General features: G+C 35.4%; 1 protein-coding gene across 1 annotated transcript in view; it reads left to right on the forward strand.

Moving 5' to 3' along the window:
- The first annotated feature begins 764 nt into the window (after positions 1-764).
- LOC126091969 (longitudinals lacking protein-like) overlaps positions 765-12,630 on the forward strand; it is a 131,332-nt gene continuing 119,466 nt past the window's right edge. The window contains exons 1-3 of the mRNA XM_049907321.1: positions 765-834; positions 1,510-2,343; positions 3,803-3,898. Of these exons, the coding sequence (XP_049763278.1) occupies positions 1,525-2,343; positions 3,803-3,898 (915 nt within the window). The 5' untranslated portion in view covers positions 765-834; positions 1,510-1,524. The remainder of the gene's footprint in view (positions 835-1,509; positions 2,344-3,802; positions 3,899-12,630) is intronic.

Consider the following 12,630-nt stretch of genomic DNA (forward strand, 5'->3'; position numbering starts at 1 on the left):
CTCAATGTTTGTGACTCCATACTGATATGTTGCAAGCACTGTTATCCATATTCAGTGAATGGTTTCATAACTGTTCCCGTATGTGTGTACTTTCGGCCACATATAAGTACTTTCTGTCAAACTGTAATTAAATAATGCTACGCACGTGGAAGCTACTTAGCGAACTAACTTACAACATTGGGTTGAATCTCAATAACACAATTTTGCTGAGAGTAGAATTGAAATACTGCATACATGTTTTCAACATACGTTTACTGCAGTTGCAGTCGTCACACGCAGTTACGTCAACTGCGTAGGTACCCGTTTTAAGCCAACAGTGGTATAAAAATTGGCTATTTTCAAGGTTCCAAGCGTTCCGCGTGCCGGAAAGCGTCTTATTCAATACATTACAAAAATACGTACTGCACGTATTTATATTTCTTGTTGTATGCAATCAAAAGACACACTAACGATGGCTAAATGTGCTTCAATTCACGCCGGCGGCTGGGCACCAGCGCTAGAGTGCGTGATCTGCCGGCTGTTCCCACCCCCACTCCTCGCGCCGAGACTGCGCACTAGTCAAGCGAGAGACTGAAACACGAATACAAATATTTACTCCGCATTTGTTTTAAAAGTTTAATACGCTATTAAATTTAGTTCTGATTTTTAATGTCTCACAACGTATCGTATTTTTTAATCTACTGCCGCTTTCATCTTACAAAATTATTGTTGATGTATGCAGGCACTGACTTGACCCTCCAACTGCGCGGTTGACAGTAGGCCGGCGACGTCACTGTAGGCCGGGTGAGCCGCCGTTGCTGAAGTGGCAGGCCTTATTCCGTTTCATGTAGCAAGGTAAATATTTGTGTTTTTCCGAATTGGCAGTGGTTTTACGTTAGTGATTTACAGTTATAGTGAACCAACAAGCAGTTTTATATCAGTGACGTGAGAGGAAGACTCTTCTGTTAGCGGTGTTCTTATTCCTAAGGTGAATGGTCAATCTGCCAAACATGATGAAGGGTTCGTAAAAATCATTGCATAAAATTTCCGCCATTTTGAAGAGTTGATCATACAGATAGTGCAAAAGATTATTTTCCTTGGAAAAAATAGTTTTCTTCAGCTTGGTGGCATATGCTGTCTCGAGAGAGGTGCCCGTGACTTAGGCGTTAAAGAACTGCCTCGTCGGTCTCTGTACCGTGCGCATCTTTAGGAACGCGGTGGCATTTGTTGCACACAGATGGAAGCAATGTTCCTAAGTAGTTATCCTTTTAATTCAAGAGATGCTGAGATTTGTATGATGTGTAACTTGGTCTCCTCAGTCAGCTGTATTTGCTGTGCGACGGACTCATAACTGCCTACTAGCCTAGAAGTGCAGACTACTTCAAAGGGTATGCCTTGATAGTAGATGATGTTACTTGCTGTTCACTTGATTTTTAGTTTAATTATTGGATAACATATTATTGAAAAGATTTGTCCTTCGTGTATGTGTAAGGAACGTATGAACTAATGAAAGACTGTGTCTATTTACAGGGCGAGATAACAGACATGGGAAGTGAGCATTACTGCCTCAGGTGGAATAATCATCAGAGCAACTTACTCGGTGTATTCAGTCAGCTTCTTCAAGACGAGAGCCTTGTAGACGTTACCCTTGCCTGTGCTGAAGGACATTCAATACGTGCTCACAAAGTGGTCCTCTCAGCTTGTTCATCTTATTTTCAGACACTTTTTGTTGACCATCCAAGCCGGCACCCAATTGTTATCCTTAAGGACGTACGGTTTGCAGAATTAAGAACTCTAGTGGAATTCATGTACAAGGGTGAAGTGAACGTCGAGTACTGTCAGCTGTCAGCTCTACTGAAAACAGCGGAAAGTCTCAAAGTGAAAGGTCTCGCAGAGATGACAAACTTAAATTCGGGAAGAGATGAACATAGTGAAGTGCCTAACGCAAAGCATTCGAGCAACGCTAGTGGAGCTGACGTTCCTCCCTCTTCGGATTCTGCTGCCAAGAGGCTCAGTGATGGAGGTGCAAGAACGCCGCTTCCAGCCGAAAGTGTTTCCCCGCCTGTTCGTGTTGAGAGACAGCAGTTTGGTGATAAAGATAATTCCGGTTGTGATGAAAACGAAAGTTGTGACGAAGGAGCGAGGCGAGCAGATACACCTGAAGTTGATGACCTATCCATTCGTGGCAGTTGTGCTGGGCCGAGTGATATGACAGTGGGTAGCAGTGCAGTGTCATCTCATCCACCTACAGCAGCCTCAGTTACTGCGACGTCTTCGACAGCTGTTTGCAGGCTACCATCTCCCCACAGTAGTGAACCAATCCCTGGGCCTTCATGTATGCTACCAGTTCAACAAGTACCCTTGGTAAGTAAGAGTAAACCAAATGCATTACTCTCGTTGTCAGCAGGACAAAAATACACAGTTCCTAGTTCATTTCAGTCCGTGTTTCATGTACAGGGGTAACTGTGGTGTCACAGTGGTGTTGCACTCTGGCAGTAGTGTGTTTATTGCTGTTACTTTACTTAAGAATGGATTATTTTCCTGGCAAAGGTTTCAGGCGCTAGGTGAAACTCATTGTTGTGAAACTTTAAGCTGGTAGAGAAGGTCTTGTATGTGTCACACCTACGGTAGAATTACTTTGTTTCCATTAAAAAATTTTACTCTTCACTGCTCAGTGGCTGCATGGGTAAAGTTTTCACATAGTAATTTGCATGTAATTTCTCTCACTAAGACTATACATAATTAAAACATGCATGTTTATTTATCTGTTCACACAGAAGAAATGTAAAATGGTCAAAGATAATCTGTAAATTCAAATTACCTAGCAAACTGTAAATGCAGTTGGCTTTGAGAAGACATTTCTCTCGTAGAGCAGCTGTACACTGAGAAAACGTATATTTGCATTTCAAATCACAAATGACATTTGGTATTTACAAGAGAATTGAAGCTAATTTTGGCGGCTATATATGACTGCAAGTTTTTAACACTGCTGATAATGATTTAATTACCTGTGCATAATTATTGATGAACAGACGTATTACAGTACTGAAAGCTGTTTGTCATTCTTGTGTGACTTACCAGCTTATACGCATTCTGTTTTGTCACAGTCTTTTGCCAGAAGGAGGTTTGTGCATACACAAGTTCATATTCTTCAAGATGAAATGGTGTATATGAAAACTGGCATTCCTGTGTGAATGACATTTTAATAGGAAATGTTTCCAGGGTGCTGTATTGTAGTGTTGCTGACAAATTGTATAGTTAAACACTTGCAGTCTTTTTAAAGGAGTATTTCCTGTTGTAACTAGGACTCTGAGGCTTTTTATGTTGAGTGGGAGAATAATTTCTCAGTGAAAACCATTATATTTATGGGCTGTACTTATAGTAAATACTAAAAATGGATTGATAATCTAAAATACTATATAAGAAAATATATAATATAAAATAACTAAGTCAGTGGAAGAAATTATATGAAATGTGTTCAGTCATTAGTCACTGTCCAGTTCACAGTTGAAATTTATAGTGGCTTTTGTATGATGATACTGTGTTTTATAATGTTTCAAGAATGGTCACTGCAATAATAGAATAAATAGTTTGTTTGCTCCTCAGCATAAAGTAATGTTGACCTAACTTTTAATGATAATGTACCCAGCAAACTTTAAATTCTTCCCTTTTTTCCTCTCATCTCTCTTCTTTAGTTACTTGTCTTCCACCAAATAATTTATTCTACTGTTGCTTCTATTAAATATCAACTGTTACCATACAGTTTTAATCTGTCGTTCAGTAACTTTTATGACATGATGTTTTTTCTCTCTATATATCACAGTCTTTAAAGAAGGAAGTAGATTGGGATCGAAGTGTTGCTGATGATAAGAGTACCACAGGAGAAAGTTCCTCTGACTATAGACATCCGCAAGATTTGGTGAGTACAAAACTAAAATTTGTTTCCTAATTTTTCAAATTTAAGTATGTATGCTTCTTTATATCTTCCCTTTAGTAATGTAAAATATATACATGGCAGTACTGAAGGATTTGTTACAATGAAACTGAGGTTGGAAAATAAGGCTTAAAATGTACATGTAATAAATGATGTAAATGTTAAGTCTTGCACTGAAATTGTATTTGGGACTTTGTTATTGACAGAATTAATACTGCCAATAAATGATTGTTCCTTTTCCTGTTTTCATTTTAATTCGGTATTTATCTTCCTAATTTTGAATGTATTTTCAAGACAAATTTGTTTGGTCACTACAATATTTTGAAATGTCTACATCGTGAAATGTACTCCATAGGAACTTGAAAATCATGGGATCAATGTACTTGAATTAGCTCTGACTTTTTGTTGCAAAACATTTCTCCACAAAAACAAAATAACTTCTTAAAATGCACCTCAGAGACCCACATAATTTCATGAATTGGTGTGAGTGGGATGGTGACATCTGTCTTTTCATCCATTGTTTTCCAAGTTCTCTTTCATTTGTGGATCTTGTTGTAATTCATCTCTGTTCAGACCAGCTTGGTTTAGATCTGTTATTAAGTCTTTTCTTCTTTTTTTCGTCCCAAGACTGGATGATTATTTAATGAGGTAATTAGCTCAGGTTTCTCACAACACACTGTAAAATTACCATATTAACTTCATCAGGAAGCAAGGCAAAGTGTGTTTCTGTTATAATATGGAATAAAGTTCATGTTATGGACTTAATTTCTGCATGTGCAGAAAGACAAGACTACCTGTTCAAACAAAAATGTTGGTAGGTGTTATGAAATATGATCAAAATGAGCTTTTTAATTTCTCAGATGATGTTTCTGTCCCACCACGTCTTTGGTTTGGACTTCTTTTTGCCTGACTATATTTCACATTTAGCTGCATACAGAATTTGTAGACTAACTAGAAGGTTAAATTCGCACCATGTAGCCATGTAATACGGTTGTCTTATCACACCATCACTGTCATCTTTAGCTTTTGATTTTGAGTTCCAAAGATGGCATAAACATATTGTTACCCTGGCATTTATTCCACATTTTCTTTTAATGAAAGAGGTTTTACATTATTAACTAATTTTCTAATGAGGTAACTATACAATCAGAGCTGGTAATATGATGCTGTGTCCTGTATAAAAACAAAGAATAGATAACTAAGCACGAATATATTTATTTATTTATGTCCAGTGCCATCAGGGAATCAACTGTGCTTTTATTGGTGATGTCTTAAGTTCATGGGTGTAAAAGTGATGTATTAACATCTTTGCTTGTAAAGTTGTTGTAAGAAGGGATACACTAATAATCCAAAACTTATGCTGAAAAAAATGAAATATTTGTGGTATATACACTACAGAAAAGAATGAATTGGTGTACTTACTAATATACATCACCAAATTCTCGCATCTGAGTCACCTAAAATGAAAGACAGCATTTTAACAGTACAGTACACCAATAGTTATGAATAATTGATAGTGGTCACATTTCTTTTGATAATAATTTTGTTTGTTGTGTTCCCTACACTTACTTCAGTTTTATATCATTGAGAAGGAAATTGTTAGTCACTTTTACTTTTTTTAAAGTGTCTCTTCTCATCCCATCCACAAGGTCAGGATGTTGTAATGTTGACTTATTTCTGTTTTGTGCCGAACAATTCTAAATGTTAACCTGCTGCCATGCTTTTTATATGTGTGGCATCAAGCACTGGACAGTCCAGGATAGAGTAACAACAATGTGGATAGGATAGACTGCTACTCATAAGATAAAGGAAGGTTCGAGTCGCCAACAGGCACAATGAAAAGAGAAGCTAGAAATATTTCTTATTTGGGCAAAGTCTTTCATCAGAAGTAGAAGACTCACACACACACACACACACACACACACACACACACACACACACACACACACGGCCCCTGTCACTGGGTGTTAAGACCTCTACAGTCGGGCCTTACCACCCAGCGACAGTGGCCATCTGCATGTGTTTTTTCTACCTCCAAAGAAAGACTTCATCAGAAATCCGAAATATGTGAAGCAGTCTTTCATTGTGCTTGTCTGTGACTCAGTGCTGCCTCTATGTTGTGAATAGTAATCTATATATTTAATATTGTTGTTTTTATGCGACTATTTCAGCCAGCACATTGTTGCTTCATTGGTCACAGGTTCTCAAGATATTTGTAGTACAGTAATGTATACCTGATTATTCATATATTCAAATGTAATTGCATTTTTCATTTATCAGAATGACACTTTTCTTAATTTAAAACAAATTACACGCCTTCATAGTAAATTATGAACTTACTAAAATTTGCTTTGATACAGGGGCAATTTTAATTACACATCACTTTCCTTTCTGTAACAACGTGGCAGATTGGTGTATAAGTAGTAACTGATAATGGACATAGGATGCTGAAGTACCTAGTTATTTTGATAGTATAAGTAATTAAACACCCTTGATTCTGAAAGCCAGCATTTTGTACGATCCTTTATTTTTGTTGAATCATGTTATTTTATTATCTAGTCAGACATATGTTCCATGAAGGGTATCCGGTTAACTGGCAATATGGAACATTTCAGTGTACAGGGAAGAGTAACACATATTACTCGAATCTAGGGTTTATGGACCTACTTGTACCATTTAGGAAGAATTTGGGGTCTCCCTCTCTGTGTGGTGATCAGATATCCATTTAGTAATGGACTATGATGAAATTTTAATTTTTCCATCAGCCATTTTTGCACACAGATTTCAGATGACACCTTTTTTCTGCAGCAGTTTGTGCCAGTTATCATAACCTCTGTCACTGCAAATTTGACAAAAGCTTATTTTTACAAGGGGATGAGAGTGGTGAGTTGTAGATATCATTCTGGTGTACATTAAAATTAAATTTTTTACTGTATTAGCAGACAATGTCAGTGTTAAAAATAGTAATCTGGACTTGTGTGATCATGTCAATGAGACTGTTGCTATGGCTGAAAGTGGATGAAATATGTTCTAGTTACCAGGTTTTATTATCAGAATATTCTCAAGGACAATTTTCCAGTTAATGTTGATGGAAATGAAATGTCCATCAAATGAATTAAGGGAGAAGAGCATACCATGTTATATTTTTCCTTCATTGCTTTGTAATTTGGATAGAGGTTATTTCTCAAATAATTTGTGTAGTCTGAAATATTCCACCAGAGAACAGAATTAGCCAGTTACTTTGTGTCAGAAAACTGCAAGCAACATTTTTATTGAAACCTATCCGAACTTTGAAAAACATTGGGACAGTTATTTAAATTTTCTGTTGTTGAAGATCAGGTGTATTTCCTTCTGCCTTTAAAGAGATTCCATATGATCATAAATAAGTGACAACATATTTCGTAATAACCGGAGAAAAGGAAATGAGCAAATGGTTTCAAATTAACAAAGTTATTCTGGGTGGATCTTGCTTTCTGATTCTGTAGCATCATATGAAAGAGTATTGTGTTATAATGTTGCTGTAACTTCTAAAGTAAAAAAATAAATAAATAATACTGGTTCTGTATTTAAAATGTCTTTTGTTTAAAAGGTTGTACTAGATAACCTGAGTCATAAAAGTTGTTATGATTGCTGGCTCAAGAATTTCATAACTACTGGGGTAGGATAACAGTGTTTAGTTATATTTGTGGATGTTGAGAGAGAACTGAAGATGTATTCTTAGTACTTCATACTTCATCTTCCTGTAGTTTATGATTTTTCTGTTGCTATTTGCTTCCTAGTATGTGTTTATTTGGCTGTAGTTTTTTTGTATTTGTTTTGATAAAGTTATCTAGTTGTCAAGAAGTTGACCTTCAGTTTTGGCTGTCATTGTTTTTTTCCATAGTGTTTTGTTGATATAAATTTTATATGGACATTTTTAATTAAATGTACTGAATTTCCTACATCATTTGGCTACCCCAGAAACTTCGCTGCCAAACAAAATGAGCGTCAACTTCTTGTGCTCTGTTAATTTTGAATATTAATATTTGAGAATTAGCAGTCAATGAAAATTTAGCAGTAAAACAATCCAAGCAAAAAGAAGTTGATGTTCTTTTGTTTTGTTGCAGGAGTCTATGGGGGCGTCTGACCCCCCTGAGAGTCACTCCCCAAGATTGTTCTCATGTATGTACTGTGGGGCATCATTTCCATACCAGAGTAAGCTCACACGTCATATATTGTCACATAGTTTGGAAACACTCAAATATCGTGAACAGATACATTTGCATCAGCAGCATTCACTTGTAACCATGGCAGCGGCAGGTATGGTGGAACCTCTAAACCTTATGGAAAGCCACTTCGGAGGCCGTCCTCCACCTCACGAGAAATTGGAACCAACTTATTCCCAAGAGAATTCAGCCATGGAGCTGGATTTTTCTGCAACTGGTTTAGGTGAAGTTGGAACTTCTTCAAATGTTGTTCTTTGTAAATTTTGTGGCAAGTCATTCCCAGACGTCAGTTCTCTTATAACTCATTTGCCTGTGCATACTGGTGATCGTCCATTTAAGTGTGAGTTTTGTGGCAAAGCTTTCAAGCTACGTCACCACATGAAGGATCACTGCCGTGTCCATACTGGTGAACGTCCATTCCGTTGTTCTCTATGTGGCAAGACGTTTTCAAGATCTACTATTCTGAAAGCTCATGAAAAGACTCACTATCCAAAATATGTGAGGAAGTTCCTTTCGCCCAGCCCAGTTGATACAGAAGAGGAATCTCCGCAGCAATAATGAATAGGCTATTTAATAATTCCAAAGTGCCCCTTGTGCTGTTCCGTGTAGTTTAACCTTGATACAGGGAAATGTGTTATTTACACAACATAGCATTAGATAATTGGTTATTTTGATAGAATTTTAAAAGGCATATAATAAAGATGATATATATATATCTATATATACACACATGTGTAAATACATATGGTTAAATATCCACGGAATTGTACAGGCTCCTCCTGAGGCAAGCTCTTGAAGGATAAAAGCCATAAATAGTGTTTGATGAAAACACTCTAAAACTTGTTCATCAAGAGTGCTTTAAAACAAAATAGCTGTTGTAAGTAAACATGTTTTTGCTGCCCAGTTGGTGCTTGTGGTTAACAGATCATTTTTCTAGAAAAGCAGTCTGTTTCCTCAGCTGAACTATGAGTTATAAAAATGAAATTAATGCATTTTGTTGTAATTACTGATTAATATTGTTAGTTACATTGCATAGCAAAATGAAAATTTATTGTAACTAAGAAAATTGTTTATTTTATTGCTTACATGTTATATAAGAACACTTGCCAGAAAATTGTAATAGATGAGTGTTTTAGAAATTACATGTGTAACTTGGTCAAAATATGCAGATTATTAAAAATGATGTAGGCAGGTGTAATGATAGGAATTTCAGTATTGTGGCCCAGATAGTTGTCATGCAAAATTTCACTATAGGTTGCTTGATCACCACCACCTTATGTGACAGTAACTGCATATTTAGTATTCACAATGTGAATTAAGAAAATAAAGTGCTTTATGTGATGATATATGTATATACAAATGTTATATATATATGAAAAAATAATTTCCAAAGCATTGTGCTTTATAATTGTTAAGACCTCATTTGTTATAAACTGTAAAAAATTGATGGTCTTGAGCAACCAAACATTAAATGTTGCATAGTGATCACTTTTAGAAAGTAGGCAGCTGTATTTACTCATTTTCAGAGGAGGGTATTTTTTTTAACTAAATAACTAATGACTATATATATGTATACTGTTTTTTCAACAGTAGGAAAATGCTAATTTTTATACTCTTAAATAGCAATCTCATGTTTTAATGTAAGAGCAGATATTTAATGCTGACAATTGTCAGGTTTCTTTTTATTGTTTGATAAAATGAGCTAAGAAATACAATACTATTTTTCCTACAAGGGATATTTTCTCTTGATTAAAGGCAACTACAAAGAGCTGTGATAGAATGTTATTGTTAAAGTTAATAGATGTTATAATTTCAATGAAGAATGATAGTCTGCAAAAAGTAGCCTGTCTTTGGTATTAATAATGAGTTTGAAGCTTTAATATGCATTATTAAAGTTTAGTGATCAGAATCTAGATCTCATTCTACCCTTTAGCGCATGCCATTCCTGTATAGGTGGTAGAAGTGCCTTTACGCATTTTGTTATGATATGGGGAGTTTTTTCTTTTTGTTTATTAGTTCCTCTGTCATTGTGTTTCTCCTGGTAGCTGTTTGTAAAGAAATTAGTCTGTGGTGTACAGGGGGTGTGCTTGTTTCAACCAAGATTGGCTGTAAAGATATCAGGTTGTAGAAATTGAGTATGTAAAGACAGTTCAATTGGTCTTTCTACATTTCTCATAAGCTTTGTTTAACACTCTGAAATCAATGATTTGTGATCCAACAATGGGCTCAGTGGATTCATTTATGTGTGTGTGGTAGTTTCACTCCCTCCTGTGCATATTGTATAATGCAGTGTAATTAATGAACCTCTAGTGGTAGGGAAGAGCTGTATAGGGAAACCCCCTTCATTTGAATGGTGTTTTTCTGGTAGATTATTGTTAAGCAGATAAATTGTATGGATTTTGTCTGCATTGTTTCTATACTCAACTTAATGGGAAAAATAATTTTCTAAATTCTAGATGATATAATAGGCAATTTGAGTTCAAGACAACTTGATTTTTTTTTTTTAATTTTCTTATGTACCTACATATTGTCAGGAAACATGTGCTCAGGATATTATTATTGCATATGTGTCTCAATTTATACTAATACCTGGGGGGCATGATTCCTATTTGGTTTAAAAATTTATAGCACTACAAAAGTTGAAATGAAAGATGAAATTATACAAAAGCTATATTTTTAAAATCTGACAAATGAAAAAGAGAGATATTTCTGGTACCACTGGATGGTATTAAAATATCTGATAGCTGTTTTTATCTTATGCCTCCAACTTTCTGAGCAACCATGTTGCAATATCAGGCATAATTATATAACAGTCTTGTAAATGAGTAAATACAGTGCACCATATATATATGTGTGTGTATATGTATATATATATACACACACAGACACACATTTACACACACAAACACTCATGTAGATAAAATATAAATATCAAACAGAACTGATCTTCCATATACATATAATAATAAATATTGCATTTTCATAAACCACTGAGGAATATGAGAACTATTCAGACAAACAGAAGCATTCCACTTCTGCTAAAGACATTTTTATAAAGTGAAATGAACAAAAATTTATAGAAGTGAGAAGTAATTCCATTGTGATAGTCATCTAAAGCTGTCATCCTGTTATGTATATTTTGCATTGTAGAGATTATTTCACAGTATTATTAACTATTGTTGTTAGTGGAGTGAAAAAGTGAAACAACTGCAATTGGAAAGTTTACATTACTGTCACTGCAGTTGAATGTGATACTACTATATTAATTAAGGTACTGTTAGTTCACTATTGCAGAATGTAGATTTAGCTAGCCTTGCTTTATTTGATTTTAAAGTGGGTATGTGTGTGATGGTTTACTGGTGATGGCCATCAGTGTCACAGACAGCTAGTTTCATAACTGTTTGTGACTAGTCAACTTACAGAAAAAGTTCCTGAGATTTGTTGTAGCAGATATTGTGGTGCTTGTCTAGATTGCACTGTGAAAATGATGAGTATTGTAGGTTTGATTTACTTATGTAAGATAGGCTTTCATTACCTACTTCATCTCCCTCCTGCTGTCTCTTTTTAGCATGTTCTCATGGTTGGTTGTTGTGACTTAATTCACCAGTTCATATCTAAAACAACACTCAAGATTTGTGTACATCAAGATTACATGTTTATGTGTTTGTGCATGTATAAACAAAAAAGATTGTTGTTGGGCAAGCATTTGCAACATGCTTCACTCTGTGTAAAGGATTACACATACTTATTATCTATGGAATTTTCTATTTGTTTTTGAAATTTTAATTCAAAATTTAATTTTGAGCTACATTCTGAAGAAGACCCTTCTACCATTCATTTACTGTCTACATGTAATAACAGCAATGATCAAAGTGGTACCAACTGTGCTGTTTCCATTCCTCTCACTATCCTACAAGCATTAGAAGCTTGTCCTCAACTTTTGCACATATGGATTTCGATAATTTACATGGGTAACAGTTCTATGAAAACTGCTGTAGAGGGTGCATCTCATTCATATTTTTAAGAAATGTGGCTATTGCTTATTGAGATTGTTGGTTAAATTTTCCCTGAACGTATAAAGCTGTGCATGACTGGGTGATATTCCCAGTGTGAAACACAATTATCAAAGCTTCACCCAGTTACTATTCAAAGAAAATGTGCACATTGCAGTCAGTAATCTGTATCTCATTTTAGGATGTTGTAGACACTTTTTTTAATTAATAAATAACTGAAAGCCTACTTGAAAGCAAATTGTAAACTAAATTGTGGAATTATTCAAAACATTTGATTTCTGCTAGAAAATAATATTTCTTATGCAGGATCCACTGTATTCTGTAGATGCTAATGTTCCATTGTGGGCACCATTTTTCTCCCATGTATGGGAATAAGTGACTGAAAGTATTGGAACACTTTCATGTGATTCTTAGGTGTTTAGTTGCAAGTCCCATTAATTCATCTTCTCTCTCTGTTACGCACAAGTGAAAGCTCTGTTGCAAATTTACTGTGAAAGTG

Source organism: Schistocerca cancellata, chromosome 7 (genome assembly GCF_023864275.1).
Source record: "Schistocerca cancellata isolate TAMUIC-IGC-003103 chromosome 7, iqSchCanc2.1, whole genome shotgun sequence".
Classification (NCBI taxonomy): Eukaryota; Metazoa; Arthropoda; class Insecta; order Orthoptera; family Acrididae; genus Schistocerca; species Schistocerca cancellata.